At 53.0% G+C, this 18,682-nt stretch overlaps 1 protein-coding gene across 1 annotated transcript; it reads right to left on the bottom strand.

Annotated features, from left to right (window-relative positions):
• Positions 1-445: 445 nt before the first annotated feature.
• Positions 446-18,647, bottom strand: ALKBH5 (alkB homolog 5, RNA demethylase). Its single transcript, XM_064673338.1, has 5 exons — positions 18,341-18,647; positions 17,377-18,196; positions 11,044-11,124; positions 6,245-6,400; positions 446-4,616 (listed from the first exon to the last, which is right to left on the bottom strand). Exons 2-5 carry the CDS (start codon positions 18,096-18,098, stop codon positions 4,433-4,435), a joined length of 1,143 nt encoding a protein of 380 aa, XP_064529408.1. The 5' UTR covers positions 18,099-18,196; positions 18,341-18,647; the 3' UTR covers positions 446-4,432.
• Positions 18,648-18,682: the final 35 nt, after the last annotated feature.

The following is an 18,682-nucleotide window of genomic DNA, read 5'->3' as shown; positions in this document are numbered from 1 at the left end:
CAGGAGAGAAGGAAGAGAAGACAAACAGGAAAGGAGGAAGAGAGGAGGGAGAATGGAGGCCACACATGAGGCCAGCAGCCCCCTTCCATCCCCTCTCTGGCACCTCACCCCCATCTCACCATCTCCCTCGAGCAGGAGGAAGGCACAAGGAGGGTGAGGGGCTCCACGTGAGGCTGAAGCAGAGGGTGCTGGGCCCATCTGGATCCAGGCTCCAGCTGTGGGCAGGGTGGGAGCTGTGGGAGGAGGAAGAGGAGGGCAGAGAGCCCTGTCCCTGCTTTCTAGGACAGCTCAGGAGGCACAGCCACCACATTTGGCTGCCCCATCCCCAGGGAGCCGGTGACTCCCTTTATTTAGAACCAGTTCCCCATTCCCAACCACCTCTTTTCTGCCTGGGGAAATCAAGGCACATCCCAGCCCACGGCACCACCACACAGGCAGGCAGAGCGATGCTTTCTGCTTTTATTCAATTAATGCAGCAATCTATACAAGAAAAAAAAATAATAATGAAACCATGAAATTCCAAACCCTGACAGTGAAGAACCAAATTCTTCCTAAGAATCAACCAGAATTAAAAGATTCCCCCACGTCAGACTGTACATAAAATAATCTCTGCCCCATTTACAGCGTTTCACACAGTACTTCTCGTATCTCAAACTTCAGAACTGTACAACTTTGTTACAAACCACGCTTTTTCCTAGGAAAAGCTTACAGAAAAAAATATTGCCACTTTCTTTTTTATTTATCTTTTTTTTTTTTTTAATTTTTTTTTTATTGGTAACAAAAAAAAAAAAATTAGAATCTTTTAAAAAACAAAATTAAAGTCAGCCAGAACTTGTTAAGTGTGGGCAGGGGAAGGAGCACAGGCGCTTCTTGGCCAAATGTTTCTCCTCCCAACGGGGAAAGGGAACATTTTTGGCAGGTAAAAGACTCTTTGCTGCTGGTGGGGGTCCAACCCCAGCCCCCCTGAGCCCTCCTCAAAGCCTGGCAGCTGTTTTGACCCTTGGGCTTGGATAATTCCACCACTGACTCTTCTGGAGATACGGGCAACAGCAACAAACCCCAATTCCTCCTGTTCTTCACAGAAAAGCAGGGATGAATCCCACTGAACTAGGGATGAACCCCACCTTCCTCCCCCTTCCTTAGGAAAGACAGTTCTCCTGGTCTGGGCTGTGGGTCTGGAAGCATGGACTGTCACACTGGATGTAGCCTTATTCCCAGTTTGGGGCTGAGCAAGGACACGTTGTGGGTGGATGGAGAGGAGGTCAGACCACACAACTGGATCAGACACAGGACAAAGCCGAGGGGATCAGGGCTGTGCGTGAGCCCATCCCACGGAGCACATGGGAAAAGTTTTGCCTCCAAAATGGAGCTCTCCGCCCTCCACACTCCCACACCAGCCCCATGGCACCAGCCTGACCCAACGCCTGCAGGCAGCCCGACAGAGAAAAGGTGTGGGATCACCAGGAATTCCGAGCCACAGTTTCACCAGACAGGTTACAGGAAGGGATCCAGACCTCTGGACCCACGTGAAAAATGCGTCTTCTGGTTTCGAATCCAGGTTTCACTCCGATGTTGTTCAGTGCAAAAGAGTTAAAAAACCATGTTATCTACACATATACATCCGTGTCTATAGAAAATGTCTGTACAAGTGGGAAGATGGCCCTGCCTGCACGCTGGGGACTCCTCTCCCGAGGGATGCCGCGGGTCCCACCGCTTGCACCCCGCTCCCTCTCTCTCTCTCTCCAAGGTGTCAACCCCCAACCAGTCAGGTTGAAAACCAGGTGAGCTATGAGAAGAGATGGTGGCTAGAGCTCCTCCTGCCCCCCCAGCCACGGCTGCCAGCTCTGACCCACTGCACGGATGCGAGGCAGGGAGGAAGGGAGAAGGGAAGAGCTCCCAACCATGGCATGCAGGAATTCCAAAACAAGCTGGGAAAGGATACTTGCACACATACGGACTGCACAAGGACCAGGATGAGGTGATGCCTGATACCAGGTGAGAGGTAAGACCTCAGGATGCCTGGTTCAGCCTTCAGCAGAGATACAGCCAGCACCTCATCCCACGGGAATCCTGCTCTGGGAAGCTGCTGCCGGAAAGGCAGGCTGCCTCCAGCTTTGTTTTGAGCTGACACCAGAGTAGAGTATCTGTATTGCAGAGGTAGGCATAAAACTGGGAGCCAGGAAGGGAGAGGAGAGAGCCAAGACCTCCAGCAGTGACCACTGTCACTGTCACACCCGTGGCAGAGCCTGGTGCTGTGGTGGGCACAGCCAGGATGAATCCAGAAAGACAAAGCCATAAGGAGGAGAAGGGATTGCTGCTCCCCACATGCGGTTTTGCTATCAGGGGGATGCCAAGCTTTCCAAAACAAGGGGTTTGTAGCCAAGAGCTGGCCTGGATTCGCAGCAGGAAGCTGGGAGGGCGAGGAACATCACTTCAAATGCTACGTGTGGTCTGAAAATGGCATTTTAAAGGTTTCAGAAGTGGCAGAAGCATGAGCTTTCAGATCTCTGGGCAGATAAGATGGGTTCCTTCAAAGGCTCTGCCTGTACCTCGGCACGGAGCCAGCGGGGGCTCTCACCAGGAAAGCAATTGGATAAAATAATCAAGAGACAGGCACGGGGTACCTCAGGTACAGACCCCCACAGACCAGCACTGTGCTGAAGGTGATGGCAACGTCCTCTGTGCTACTGTGACCACAAGATCCAGCCTGAGCAGAACCCCAACAACAGGCGAGCGCCAGGAGCTGCAGAAATAATCAGCAGGGAAGGAAAAGGACAGTGGGATCCAGATGTCAGCAAGTATTCTGCAGGGAACAAATGCCTGGGTGGCTATTTTAGACCAGGAGCCCCTCAAGACAGCAGCAAATGGGTTTCAAAATATATTACATCTTTTTATTGCCAAGCGTGCAGACCACGAAGTGTGTGGGGGACACAGCACTAAGAAAAACTACAATTGGAAGGAGGGAAAAGCAGTAAAAATTTAAAAATAAGACTACTCCTTACAACTGCCAACACTTGGGTTCAAAGAATCAACTGGAGGAAGTTTTCCTTAAAAGTAGGGTTCTAAATATGGTGTCGGGCCCCAAAACTTTGCAAACGCCAAGGCTTTGGTCTGGGCTAACACAAACCGGGTGGGAGAAGAGGAGGATGAAGGCAGATGTTCTAACACAACTCCACGGGGCTGAATGCCTGATTCGTCTCAGCATTTCCTGTAGCAACCAGAAAGCTCCCTGCCATGGGAATACAGGCAGGAATAAGCCAGGAGACGGGAGGCAACTTCAGTGCTGGATGCACTGAACCGGGGCCAAACTAGACCCCTGCAGTGTCCCCACTCCCAGCCTTGGAGGGGACAGACCACGGCCGAGGCCACGGCAGCGCCTGTTCCTGCTCTGGCAGAGCACAGCCAATCCCTCGGGATGGGACACTGTGCTGGGATGCTGTGCCTCTCAACTCTCTCCACCTGAAAGGGGCAGTGGAGAACAGCTCCTCTCTGGGGTCCCAAGGCACACGCCCTCACAAGCACAGCGTCTCTCCTACTCCTCCTCGCTATCCCCAGCTCTGGGAAGCAGCACATACTCAGTGTGATCCCTCACTCGGCAGCCCCAAGGTTCCAATATGGATCTCAGGACAATGCTGGGCCATCCTCAGGGAAGCCAGCCATGATTCCTTCCTCCTCAATCACAACACAACAACACACCCCTGTCAGATCAGCACTGAGAAACCAGAGCTCTAGTACATTCTTCTCGGAGAGGGCAGCGCAGGGACACAAGGCTGCGAGCCCACGCTGGCTTGGGAAAAGGGTCTGGAAAGGAAACCTACTGCATTTAAAACACTAAAGTGCAACGAAAATGTCCTAAACCCTTTGAAATCAATCGCAGTAAGAGGGGTCTGCAAAGCTTCAAACTTCCAGTTACTGCAGGGCACCCTTAAAACAGACCCAACAACCACCAGGAAAGAGCAGACCAAGGAGCCCTTTGGTAAAACAAGGAACATGATGCCACCATGGAATTTCAGCTCCTGGGGTCAAACATCATATTTAGAACATTTGGAAAGGAAGAGTGTTAAAGCAAAAAAAACAAACAAACAAAAAGAAAAAAATACAATTCTTGAATCTTGCGCAATGAAACAGTTAAACTTTTTGGTGTTTTCAAAAGAAATCCCAACAGACAGCCTGGCATAACTTTATCTGCTTCCTAAGGGAGAGATGCCCGCTCGACCCATGACTCAGGACAGCATGTGCACTGGACATGTTCCATCCTTACGTATGTCTCAGCATTCCTCCATTCATAAAACTCAAATCCTTCCTGTTTACTCTTCAGCCTGAAAGGAAAAACCAAAACTGAAGCTAGATGGAAGATAGCCAGAGGGAGGAGAAAGTTTTCACAGACTGGAGGCCAATCTCATCAGCTCCACGAGCCTGGAAAGAGCAATCCTCAGTGCCGCCTCATTTTAACTTTCCTGGCCGGGCTGCCGTCCTCCTCCTCCTCCTCACAGTCCTCCGTGTACTCGTACGACCGTCGCCAATAGTTCTCGGAGCTGAAGTTGCTCCGTCTCCTATGTTTTGGTAAGAGGACCGAGCGCCTGTTCTCCTCTTTATCCATTTCTAGGATCCGTGGCCTAGGGAGAGAGAGAAAGCAGGAGAGTGAGAGCACAGCCAGGGTGGGATGCAGGCATTCCTCCTGCGGACACTGTCTGCAGTGCTGCACACTCGGAGTGACAGCCCTGCCTGCTTCCACACTGCCTTCCCAGCACCGGGCACTCGGCAGAGCAGGAACAGATCACCAAGTTGCACTTCCCACGGGGAGCTGAGAATTTGCTTTGATGGTGCAAGTCCTTCCCCTTCCCAGGGCAAGCTTTGGTCTTTAATCTCCACCAGGAACACTTCCAAACAGCCCAGTCACCTCTGGGTTTTTTAAGTGCAGCTTGTGGCCCAAGAAACATCCCTTGGGCAGTGGGGTCTGTTCCTTCATCAGAACTCCCAGCACAGAACTGAGCTCCTCATGGTGTAGTATCACAGCACAGCTCCAAAATCTTTTGTCCTCTCAAAACATTAGCACAGTGCAATTGTTATTTTTGCAGAATTGCCTCTGATCACTTCATAGCAGGACTGGGCTGGTGGGCTGCACGGACCCCCTTATTTTATCTGAGTGGTTCCTCTGAGAGATACCACTAATAAATACCATGCTAATTACCTGTTATACTGGAGTCTTTGAGGCCACAGGAAGAGAAAAACATGTTTTTCACACCCATCTGCTGCAGGAGCCTATGCAAGCCATCCCCCACGCCCTGATAAGGTCACATCAGGTTGAAAAACAGCTCTGACAGATCTGCACATTTGTCCTGCATGATCGCTTCCCTAATCGGACACTGCGTGCTCGGAGGGAGGCTGCATTTGCAGGCCAGCTTCAATTCTTCATCCATCTTCCCAGCCTGCATCCAGGTGAATGAACACAGCTCACAAACAAGCCATCCCCACCCTCCTCCCTCCAGGACAGGTTGAAACAGGGCTGGGACCGCACAGCAGCCAAGTCCCGCGACCAAGGCGACTTTTAGGCTGTATCCAGTGGGCAGAGAATGCCACCTCAATCCTCAGGAAGCTCTGGAACTGGACTATCCAGGCCAGCTGGCAGACTGGCTATCACTCAGGGCTATCGGCGTGTTCACACCAAGGTGTTTAAGGGAAGCCTTGCTGCAGAGCTCAAGCTGTCTGAGACCTTGGCAAGGAGCTTCCCTGAAGGTCAGGCTTAAGCATCCACACAGTCTGGTTTCTCACATAAAAATATACCCACACAGCTCTGGAATCACAACAGGTCTGAGAAGCTTCCCAAAAGGCCTTCACCTTTCCCAGATAGCAAACCCTCATGTTCTCTCCCAGGACTGCATTCATAATATAGTTTAATGCAGCTGCACAGGTTGCTTGGCAATAGAGGTCAAAAATGATTAGCTGCAGGGAAACTATTGTTCTGAACGACTGCATTATCAAAAGCCAGCCAAATCTATTGCTTCTTCATTATGCCACTCACAGGATAAACAATGTAAGCTGCTTACAGCCAGAGCTCAGCCTCCACAAGTCTGGGAGCAACATATAAAGAGCTCATTCTGATAAAACAGATCTTGGCACCACAGAAAGCACCTGCCAGGGGTTTTTTAAGTGTTTTTAAGTGTGTTGTGCAGCCAAGGACCTCAACCATGCACTGACCCAAAGACCCCATCCCAAACATTGCCCTTAGGAGAGATCATCCTACCTGTGAGCAGCATCAGGATCTGCTTTGCGATGGGACCGCTTTGGTTTCAGGATCTGGTCCCGGTTGCTTCCTGATAGACGGTCAGAGTTATAACCTGGTGGCAACACAGAGCTACTCAGGGATTTTGTTTCCAATCGAGGTGCATCTAGTCTTGTTCTGCAAATATTTAAAGAGAAGAGAATTTGCAAGGAGTTTCTACGGAACCACCAGTGTGCTGCAGCAAATATCTGCCTGGGATGTGCTGCAGGAGAGCCCTCCATCCCAGCCACACAGCTCAGGAGGAGGGGCATACTCCAGAGAAGAACAAGCTGCAGCTTTTTGGTACTTCAAGCTTCATAGAATCATGGAATGGTTTGGGTTAGAAGGGACCTCAAAGCTCACTCCATTCCAGCCCTGTGTCATGGGCAGGGACACCTTCCACTAGCCCAGGTTGCCCCAAGTTCCACCCAACCTGGCCCTGGACACTTCAGGGATGGGGCAGCCACAGCTTCTCTGGGCAACCTGTGCCAGGGCCTCACCATCCACACAGGGAAGAGTTTTCTACTAATAGCCAATCTAAACCTGCTCTCTTCAAATTTGAAGCCATTCCTCCTTGTCCTACCAGAGGAAAGAGGAAGCACAGGGACACGTAGCCATGAGGTGAATGCAAGAGGTGCTGGCTCACTGCAACCCCAGTGGGATACAGAGCAGAGGTGCAGGAGCAGCTGTGAAATCACAGTGACTCCTCAATAACTCACAGCTCCAGTTAATCCACCTGGGTGGGAGATGTCCTGCAAAATTCATCACCACCTCCAACAGTAATAACTGCTTCCACCTGGAAACTCCCTCCTGCCCACAGATCTCACAGGGTCAGGTGTTCCTCAGCTTGACTAAGAGGTGCAAAGAGTTGAAGTACGAGTCAGGAGCGGGTGTAGCAAACAGAAGCTGCATCACATCCTTTCCAGCAGCACAGCACATGCTCAGGATACACCAGAGAGCAAACACAGCTCATCCCAGAGAACTGCTGCTGGCCCAGCCACGACTGCAGCCACACACACGTGGAGGGAGGCAGCAGGAATGAAAACTCAACGGAGCAGCATCTTATCCCAGTGCTGTGACCATCTCCAAGCACAGCACAGTCACCAGGCTCAAGTTATAAACTCTGCTAAAGTCTATTTCAAAACACAGACTGAAGCCTAACAATGGGCAGAGCACCAGCAAAGGTGCTGGTGCTCCAGAGCTGCTGATTTCAGGAGGATCCAAGCTACTTCCCAGAAGGAAAGGCACCCTGATGCTGTTGTTGCAGTCTGTCTCCCTCCTTAGGATAAGGAGGGACTACAGAAGGGGTCTGGGTAAAAGAAAGGGGAAAATCACTACTTGTTCTCCTGTGCTGAACTTTAGCTCCTGAGGGAGGTTTCCACAGGAGAATCCCAACCTAAACTCCCGTTAGGAAGCACATCCAGCTGCCAAGGTACACTCTGCCACTGGGGAGAACCTCTTCAGTTAAGCAGGGCGATGCCAGGCTGGCACAGGTGATGCTGGGCATGGCAGCCTGAGTTTGCCCAGCATGCCAGAAACAAGGAACACTTCCACAGGCAGCTGCCAGGCTGGAGCTTGTGATAGTTCACGCTGTTGTCCTGAGCTGTTCTCAGCTCCAGGACTGGACCCAGTCCAGCCAGAACACCAAAGGCATTGCTGATCCTGCCCCAGACAAGGTGGTTTAAATATCTCTCAAATACAACAGCAACTGGAGGGCTGCAATTCAAACCAACCAACCCTCAAATACACTGGAAGGGCAAGGGAACACCAGCCATGCTCCCTCTGGCCACAGAGCAAGGCAGGAGCAGGTTCAAGTTAAATAGAGTAACTCCTATTTATGAAGCAGAATGGCAGCAGAAACCCTCTAAAATTACTTTCAAGACCCACTTCAATAGGTCTCATTTCTATCCCCCCCTCCCATGTTACCTCTTCCAGCACCTCACAAAATTGAGAGCAGGTTCCTCCACTCTCGCTCAAAGCGCTTCCAAACCTCCAAACCCAGCAGCCCTGTGCTCTGACACGCAGGAAAACACTCAATATCATCACACTACAGCACTGAGGTGTTTATGACCTACTTGGTAACCATGCTGCTCTGGAGCATCCTGCAAAATCCTGCTGCTCCTCCAGCTCCCACAGCTTTGTTCTCCTGCCGCTGTCAGCGAAAACACGCTCGGAGCAGAGGCAAGAGCAGAGCCAAATGCAAACGTGTCTGGGACCCAGCAGGCTCTCACATTCAGAGCTGAACATCCCAGCTCCAACTGGGGTGACCCAGCTGATCTGATCCTGCTGGGAAGCTCAGGGCTGATCCTTACCATGAAAACGAGGAAGAGGAGTTTTATGAGGCCGCGGGCTGCTCCCAACCCTGCCGTGCTAGCAGGCCACCAGCGGAAGTAGCTGCTTTCCCGATTGCATAACACACTGTTTCAGAGAAAAGTCGTGTGATCCGGGAATCGGGAGTGGCATTTGTGCAGTGATCCAGGGCGTGGGGACACAGCACAGACAGGGGTCACCGCGGCCCCGCCGCGCGCGCACGGACACACACGGAACACCGGGAGATGGCTGCCCTCACTAGGGATAAACAGCAATTAATAAGCTCTATTTGGCAGCAACTGGAGCACGGCCTGTGGCAAACAGGGAATTGCCATGGATTCACCAGGGCTGCTAAGCTCTGCAGAGGTTACACGGAAAGAATCACCAGGGGGTTTCCGCTTCGCTCAAGAGAAAAACCTCCGTGTGGTTGTGTCTGGCCTGTCAGTCAGGTCAGCCCACGGCTGTGTGACTGGGCAGAGACACTTCTGCTCTAATGTTAAGCAAATCAGACCCCAAAAATGAGGGGAAGGCAGAAGGACACGCTGCTGGAGAGGGATGGCTGAGCAAACACAGCTGGTATGGCTCTGGTAGGAGCTGCAGGCTTTGTCTCCTCAGCAGTGATGCACCAGGTCAGTTGGCTACACCACTGCTCCTTCTAGGATGTAAAGGAGGCTTATAAAGAACAGGGAGAGCTACTTTTTACATGGGCAGATAGATTTAGATTAGATATTAGAAAGAAATCCTTTACTCAGAGGGTAGTGAGGCACTGGCACAGGTTTGCCCAGAGAGGTTGAGGACTTCCCATGTTTGAAAGTGTCCAAGGCCAGGTTGGACAGGGCTTGGAGCAACCTGGTCTAGTGGAAGGTGTCCCTGCCCATGGCAGGGAGTTGGAATAGATGAGCTTCAAGGTCCCTTTTTTGCTCAGTTGCACTTTGATGGCAGCCAGGTTAGACTGAAATAACCCAACATTCTCAGCTTACAGAGGCTGGAGAAAGCAAGAGGCAGGTATTTTCAATATCTGCAACAGATATTGGGCAGCTTTAGCTTATTTATCCGAGTCTGTCTTTTCCAGGGAACTGCTCCACAACTGAGAACAGGCAGCTTCTCTATCCTAAATCCCAACCAAAGCAGCTACACGACTTGGAGATGCCTCCTCGTCAGCACTCGTGCTGCTTTTCGTTGGTTGCACCAACACCATGAACACAACAGCTTTAAGTTCTTATCACAACCCCCTCACCCCAAACCTCATGTGGCCGTAACCAGCTGTGGGGTGGTTTGGCTACATCCTGTCTTTCATCCCACTCTATCTCCTGCCACATGTCATCCTGCCTCCCTGGGTCTGGGCTGATTTTGCCTGGCTAATGCCTCGGGGCTGCTGTTTTTTCTGCCTTCATTTCATGGGTCTCTCTAACCAGATGTCCAACTCCACTCCACTGGCTTTGTGCCATATCTTCACAATGTTGCCAGGCTTGTTTTGAAACCAGCTAAGCCATCCAAAAGCTCATCCAGTCTGAATCCACACCACTTGCCTGATAGCCTTGTGCCAGCCTGGGCCAGAACCACAAGCCCTGCCACCAGTGCCCATGCTTTTGGTTGGGTTTACAGGACTCAAAATCGTTGTGTTTTCACTTACAAAAAGATTTCTTGACAGCAGAATTACTGCTAACACCTTCTAAGTCACAGTCACCATGGGTCAATGTGTGCCAGTCACATTTTTTTGGTCTCCTAGTAGAAGGAACTGATGAGAGAGGACATTTCTGGGCACAAAAAAAGGTAATACTTGAGGGAGTTTGGGGTGGGGTTGGCCTATTTTTTCTCCATTTTCTTAAGAGTTTTAGGAACAAGCAATGCTTGATGAAATGCCATCAAGACAGTGTAAATACTAGAACAGGAAGCATGTTTCTAAAACAGCTTACAGAGCTTGGCTTCCCAACACAGACTCGAAGGACAAGCCCTGTAAAGTGAGCACTGAATTCACTTTGTTTCCCTCCCAAGTCAGTGTCTTCCTCCCTCTCCCCAGGAAACAAAGGCCATGCTACCACGTAAACTTAATCTGCTTTTATATGAGATTCTTCATCACAAGCATCAGCTTCAAAGGACTGTCCAGGTAACTCACACAGGGAGGTATCATATGACCAGACACCTGAATACACAACCCAAAACAAGACAGTTTGAAATCTGAGCTGTTTGGAGCTGGGCAGCCAAGGAAAGACAGGTGTTTGGACACCAACAGGGCTTGCAACCCCAGCCCTTTCAATGAAGTGCTGCTCACAGAGCCAAGAAGTGATTAACTCTGCAGGAACTGGTTCCAGCTACTTCCACTGCCGGGTACGGCAAGAGTGTCAGAGTGACATCTAATCAAGGTGTAAGATCAAGCCAGCAAATTAACAAGCAAGGCAGTTTTTAAGTGTTTAAACATCACGACACCACATCCACGTTTATCTTACTGTCTGGAGGGCTTCCACACTTACTTCCTCAGGATGATGACAGCTCTTCTCTCCTTGATGTCCTGTGGTCGAATACAGTGTGTGATTTCGTCGGCCGCATACCCACTGACAACAGAAACAAAAAGCCACTGTGAGAGACATGCCAGGCAGAGGCAGAAAGTGGTTTCCAGCCTCCACAACTCATTTTGGCCAGTATTTCCAAACTTCCACCAGGAATTCCTTCTCCAAACACCATTCCCCAGACATGCTGGAGATAGACTTGTAGGAAGGAACAAACATTGGGAAAGAATGTGGACACCCAGGGGTTTTTTTGGGGGGAGGGGGCTTTAGGACTCAATTTTTTAGCATACATCAGAGGAAACTGCCACCTGCTACAGCGCTGTGAAATAAGATGTGGAAATGCGTGTATGGATTGTAAATTCAGACAATTCATTTACAAAGAAATTAGAAAGCAACAGGGGAAAAATCAGCACGTTCCTCCGAAGAATCTCCTCACGCACATCCCTGAGAAAAGCCATCTCTCATGCTGAGATGTGCAGCACACCCAGACATGAACACGTACCAGAGTCAGTGAGATTTGTTAGTCATGGAGGGGTGCAGTGATGGCAAGAGTTGAGCCTCTCACCCCCCTCACCTGGGCACAGATTCTCTCAGCACCCTCATCCTCCCTGCTCCCCATCACGTGGCACATCCTCAGCCACAATACAAACATCACCAACCCTAACCCAATGCACTTGGGTTATAACCTTCAAACTCAGACCTGCAAACCAAGCTGCACTCCCAAAACCTCCCTGTTACAGGGAGAAACAGCTCCCTGGGCTGAGGAAAACGACCCCAGGCTCAAGCAGTAGCCGCTCTGGGCAGGAGTGTTTCACTGTGTGAGGTGACTTCGGATACTCCATGTTTCCAGCAGGCTGGAGAAAAGCCAAAGCCAAGGACGACCTCAGCTTCCTACAAAACACTGGAGCATTTTTCTCGTGGCTACTTCTGTTGTCAAGCAGGTGAAATCACAGTGGGTCCATGGAGAGCAGCCACCACCCCTGCTCGGACACACAAACCACCCTGCGGGAGCACATCCCGTCACTCCCATGGCTCCAGCCAGCAGGTCCGAGAGTGGGGCCTGCCCTCTACCTGCCGTTTGGAGAGTGTCAGCTCACACAGAGCCTTCTAGACTCCAGCATGGGAAAGAGAGAAGCTAAACACCTTCAGAGCCTCCTGGAACACCTGACAAGGGCAGGAGCACCTTGAAAGGGATTTGGGCAAAGGCTGCCGAAGCCACACAACGCTGGCACACCCCCGCGCTGTTTAACCTGAACCAGAAATCACCAGGCCCGTGGTCCCCACGAGGCTTTTCCTGGCACACCGGCTGCCAGGCAGCCCTCAGAAGCACGGCCAGGGTCAGGGGCTGGCAGGTTATTCAGGACACTCAGAGCACAGAACACATCTTACACACGCAAGTCTTCTCCGGGGACGGGACCGGGTTTCCTTGATCTGGTTAGATAACCCACCCACTCACCCAGAAACACGCACCTCTCCTCAAAGACAGATCTACTGCTTTAGGAGGAGAGTTAAAAAGCATAAGTCCTGATCAGTTAAAACAGGGGTGATGTCCGTGCCCCCGCCCTCCAGGCACTGCAGAACACGACAGTGTTATGCCAAGGGGCTTACGGTGATGCTCTTTTACGTTCCAGGAATCTCTGCGTCAGGCTCCAGCGAATTCATGAATATCACCCATGTTAACATTCAACTTGGCGCATCCTCGGCAACACCCTAAACATCAGGAAAAGGTCTGTTTCCAGACATGTGCTCTCTATCACGAGATGTCAGCCTGGACACTCCTTCTCACTCCCCAGGCAGGAATCCCCTTCCCAGATCAGTCCCAGAGTGGCCCCAGGAAGAGTTCGTGGCCCCAGATGCACATGGGCAGCACCAAAGCAATAGCCCCAGTACTCCAGTCTGAGGTCCTAAAGGGCACCAGTCTGCCCCAGTGCCTTACTGGTGTGAGAAAACTCTGCTTGCACCATATCCCATACAGTGACGGTGTCTCTCTGCACAGGCAGAAAAATGGAAGAAAAAGATTATTTGGTTGTGTCATACTTATGCTGCCTTGTGCCAGCAAAAACTTCTCACCCACTGCCCAGCCTTGCACACCCCGATGACGGGTGAAGGGGCAGACACTGGGGAAAAATACCCGTAATGGATCTACCTGCAGATTTCTTGCCCAGAGAACAAACCCAAAGCAATTTGCTAAGGAAAACCCTAAATTCATGCCCAGGAGAACACCTGAATAGGATATCTCTATCCCAGAGTGTTTTTCAGAAGAACACAGGGAGGTGCTGATGTTACCCACACGCCCCCCTCAACCCACCCCAACTCCAAACTGTCAGACCTTACACAGACAACTCCTCCCTGAGTCTCCTTCTCAATCCAGAAGAGCCACTACAGAACTGATTCACATGATGAATCTGATGAAAGTGGATTTTTTCTGTGCAGACATCACCAGAAAGGAGGCCCTGAAATTCTGCAGAGTCTCTAACGAGAAACATTTCTATGACGACACGTCCCGAGGACAGCCAGGCCAGCTCAGAGGCACAGGGACCTGGCCCACTGCAGGGTTTGGGCAACTCAAGGCTTTACTTGTGGCTCAGGAGAGCTCCTGCCACAAACCATGGATGTGACACCGACCAGTCTGAGCAGAGCTCGAACAAATCTCTGCCTCATCACCACTGGCACACACAGAACTTCCTCTGCACCAACAGCTTGTTCTGAGGGATCAGGCTTTTTTGGAAAAGCATCTAATGCAGGCAGCTGCAGAGAGATTCCTCCAGCTGGGAAGGAAGCAGGTTCATCCTCCAGCGACTCCAAGCAGCTCTGATTATGCGCCACCAGGCAAGCCTGGAGACAACAGGAGGGATACACATCACAGTGTTTCCCTGCCATCACGAACAGCCAGGAGATGACCTGGAGCACTCTCCAGCTGCGGGAGGGAAGCCCACATGGCACACCAGCTCCCAGAACTTGGGAAATGTTACCTGTGCCATTCATTCCTCCAACTGCAGCTGCACTATTTCCAACCACGGCGCTGAGAAAACATTCCTGGCAGTTTCAGTGCTGAGATTTGCTACCTCTGACAGCAGCTGCAGGGCAGGGATCCGGATGGAACCCCCCATCCCAGCTGGATCTGCATCCCCCAGCTCCCTCCCTTTTTCCCAGCCTAAGCATTGTCAAAGCACACGTTCCCCAGATGAACAGGCAAATTCCTCCATCTCCTCCCCACTGGTTCAATCGATTGATGCTTATCAAATTATTGCTAAAAAAAGAAAACCCACAAATGTGGTGCAGCCAGCAGCCTCCCCCCCCCCCGAGAGCTGATGGGCCACAGGACTGGGATCCAGCAGCACACACTGAGGTGATGCTTCCTCTTGGACTGGCTGGCAGTGGGACAAACCTGCAGGAGCACCTGCTTCCCAGGGCTGCAGAAGAGGAGACTGGAGGAGGTTGTCTTCTAAATCTCAAAACCTACAAAGGCAAATCTTCCCTGCAGATGAGAAAGGAGAGGAAAAAGGGCCTCGCTGGAAGAGGGAAGGGCTCATTAGCAGGTCATGGGTTGGCTCGGCCTTTGGTTTCTGGCAGAGGGGCACAGCCCAGGCAGGTGAATTCTGTTCCACCTCACCTGTAGTTTGAGGTCTGAACCCTTTCCAGCAGGTTCATTGTTGGCAAACACCACATCCTGCTTCAGGGCAGGCAAAGTCAAGGGAGGGATATGGGGAAAGCCTCAGTGCAAAATCCCTGCTGGGTAGGCGGCTCTGAAATCAGGAGGAGAACTGGGAACAGGCTGCTGAGAGCAAGAACAGGACAGGTGTGATCTGGGGACAGCCTGAGAACGCTGTGAGGTCAAAGAGAGGGATCCAACAGCTTTCCCTTAGATCCTCCTGACTTCCACGGGCTACCCTGGCTTCCCCAAAAGGCAGCAGGCCAGGAGCAGCCACTGACCCAGCAGGATTTGAATCCCAGACATTACAGGCATGCCACTTCTATCTGCACCCATTCCCCATCTCCAGGGCAACTGCCTCCAGCAACTGTTTACCCACAGCAGAAAACGCCAAGTTTGGGGAGTTGACTTAATCATAACCAAGGGATGGATTTGGTGATACACCCCTGAGAGCCTACCAACAATCTGCACCTCTCCTGCTCCTCCTAAACTGTCGGGGCTAGAGGAGAGGTAAGGAGATCTGCTGTGAGGAAAAGAATTCGATTCCAGCCAGGATCATATCAAAGCAGAACAATCACTTTGGCAGAATCTCATCTTAAGTGAGTGCTAAGTATCTGCTAATTGCTGTACCAAAATTGAAATAATCCATCCTAAAGTCTATTATTTGTTGGAAAGCAGAACATCTGACGCTGATGAAGTGGCAGTGGGTAAAGGAGAAAGCAGCCCTTCAATTTGCAGGGAAAAGACACTGGAGGGAAAAGATACTTCATTTGGTTTGTGCAATTGTTTCAGCCACGTTAATAAACTGGTTTCAGCAGCTGGGTGACGCTGGTCAACAACCCAGAGACCCCGGGAGACACGACATGTCAATCCTGGGAGCCATGAGCCAGTGCCTCTTCCCAGCAGTTCTGAGGGAAGAGCAAGGTCTGGGATAAGAAAACATCATTCTCTGGTCCTGGAGCAGAGAAAGCACCTCTTCTTCCTCCCACCATCCTCCACTGCAGAGTCCCAATCCTCCTGCAGACATAAGGCCATGAGTTTTCCGAGTGGCTTTGACTGCAAGACTCGAGGCTGACCTCTGTTAAGTTATAAAAAATAAAAAAAAATGCCTCTGGCTGTGAAAGAAAGAATAACTATTTATCCAGACCCAACGGGGAAAGACAGCAGAGAGATTCTCATCACCAGCAGGAAAATTAGGGTAGAAAGTTTCCCTCCTGGTGTCTTGGGGAAGTGAGGGAGCGGAGTGGCTGCCTTACACCCGGCAGTCTCCATCCCTAGGGTGGATGGAACTTGCTCTGCAGTAAAAGGACATGGGGCAGGATGAGTCCCCTCGGGTCCTATTTCACAAAATCACCCTGACCTCTGCCCCCTCTGCCCTGGTCAACCCACTAGAGAGAGAGAAAACGTCCCCAGTGCTGTTTCCGATTCCCTCCGCAGCCTCCCTCATCCCTGGCTAATCCACAGAAGTTACCTAACGCCGGGGTATGGCGAGGATTAGTTAATGTTTGTGCAGCTTTTCCGAGATAAAAGCTACGCGAGATCTCAGCATTTATTATTGATGCACCAGTCAAGGAGGCCGTGTGTATGTGGGGGGAAAAATTCCTTCCCGAACCCTGCGGCGATCACTTTACAAGCCAAAGCAAGGGATTGTGTTACAGCCTGGGAGCCCAGAAAACCGGCCTGGACCTTCACCAGCCCAAAAAATAGCCACTCAAACGAGGGTAAGTTGGTAGCTCAGAGCACTGCTGGCAGGGTCCCGGTGATCCCTGCTCCTGGCAAGGAGCACTCTGACCTTCAGGGACACAAGGAACTGGCAGCCCTGGTGCCAGGCTTCGAGCTGCCCTCCCCAGGAGCTGGACACTGGTGGGTCCGTACGCTCCAGTCCTGCCTGTCCTCTTACCTTCTTGTCCCCTCACCTGCCTGCTCTCCCTCCCAGCCCGTGCCAGGAAGGCAGCGGGATTAGGAAGCAGGCGTTTCCCAGTGCCAATCCCAGCTTTACTGCCGACCAGCTGCATGACCTTGGGCAGGTCATTCCACCTCCACAGCTCTTCCTCATCACACGTAAAGTCCTTTCCTGCCTGTGACCTGCTGTGCTTCCAAGTGACAATCCCACAGGGCTCTGCACTCGGGTCTTGGTCTCCCCATCGTCACCAGGCAGGGAAGGGTTCAGTATTCCCAGTTTACAGATTGGGAAGACAAGGCCATTCACACCTCCTCTACACGTTTAAGGTCAGGTCAGGGAGGCACTGGCCGAGCTAAGAATAGTCCCAGGAGTCCAGTCCCAACCAGCTGCTCAGTTAACAGTTAAAATAACACGTCTGACCACTCTTGGGCACAGGATCCATTTTGTGTTTCGACGTGTTATTTTAACCATTTACGGGAAACTACAGCTAAGCTCAGCTCGGCGAGTGGCCACACTCCCACCAGGACTCGCCTCAAGCCCCATGGAGAGGGCACCCTCCCAAATCCTCACCCACCACAGCAGCAGGACCGCCCCCAAATCCCTGCCTTACCCCTTCCACCACAGTGAAACCCTGTGCGTGTCTACAGGCGAGGGAGATGGAGCCCGAGGCGCCGTCGGGGCGCATCCATGAGCCTCGTGATCCGCGTTACACAACCAAGCCCCGGCAACGCGGGCGAGTTACCTGAGCACCGTGACGCTTCCCCTCTTCACGGGCAGGAAGAGAACGGGCTCCGAGACCCTGATGGGCTTGAACTGGAATTTACACCCGAAGCAGAGCGCCGAGTCGCTGAAGAAGGAGACGGACACGATGGGCCTCTCAAAGATATGGATGGGGTCAACGTGGGAGACAATGCAGCCCCCCGGCTGGTAGTCGTTGATGACGGCACTGTTCACAAAGCCCTCGGGGATCACCCGGTGCTCCACCAGCTTCCTGATCACCAGGTCGTGCACCCACTCGGGGATGGCGTCCACCTCCCCCCGCGGGTACAGCCGCTCCTGGCCGGGCCCTCTCCTCTGCAGCTGGGACCCGTAGGTGTAGCCTTCCCCGAAAAAATACTTGTTCCGCAGCGGCGCCCGGTCCACCGTGTGCTCCTTGTAGAGCCCCTTCTCGGCCCGGGACACCACGTCCTCGATGCGCGCCTCGATCTTGGCGCACTCCTCGGCGCTGAACAGGCGAAGCTGGCGGATGCCGCTCTTCACTTTCCGGGCTTCCTCCTCCTCCTTCTGCTCCTCGTAGTCGCTGGGCTCGGAGCCGGAGTCCTCCTGGTGCCGCCGCTTGCGGTCGTAGGGGGGCTCGGGGGGTTCCCGCGGGAGGCCCCCCCCGCCGCCGCCTTTGTGGCCGTCCCGGTAGGGCATCATGGACTTGAGCTTCTCCCGCAGGTCCGTGTAGCCGCTGCCGGCCATGGCTGGTCTGCAGCCCCCGCCTCTATCGATCCCCGCGCTGCAGGCGGCGGCGGGCGGCGGCGGGGGACGCGCGGCTGCTGCTCATGGCACCCGCCGCCCTGCCGGGAGAGAGAGCCCCGGGGCACCGGGGAGTGAGCGCGGGGCCGCCGGGACCGCGCCAACCACTCCCCCCCACCCCCGAGGAGATGGGACCCCTCCCCGCACCGCTGCCGTCCCCTCCCTCCCTGCCGGGGCACACTCACGGCTCGGCCCGGGGCGGGCGCAGACAACGCTGCCGGTGGTGTCGGTGCTCACGCGGCGGCCGGGCCTGGCACATGCCCAGCGGCGGCCCCGGGCGCCCCGCCCGCTCCGGCCGCAGCGGCGCTGCCCATGGCGGGGAAACCGGAGGAGGTCGGCGTGTGTGTAAGGGAGGGTATCCCGTGCCGTGCCGGGGGAGCAGCGGCGGCGGCGGGCGGGGGGGTGGGAGAGAGGGGTCTGGCGCGGCCCTTCCCGCTACGTCACCAGGAGCCGGCCCGACATCCCGGATCGCCGCGGGGCCGCCCCGCGCCCCGCCCCGCCCCGCCGCGCACGCGCGCGCCCGCCAC

Source organism: Pseudopipra pipra, chromosome 16, assembly GCF_036250125.1.
Source record: "Pseudopipra pipra isolate bDixPip1 chromosome 16, bDixPip1.hap1, whole genome shotgun sequence".
Classification (NCBI taxonomy): domain Eukaryota; kingdom Metazoa; phylum Chordata; class Aves; order Passeriformes; family Pipridae; genus Pseudopipra; species Pseudopipra pipra.
This window is presented reverse-complemented; position numbering and strand designations above follow the sequence as displayed.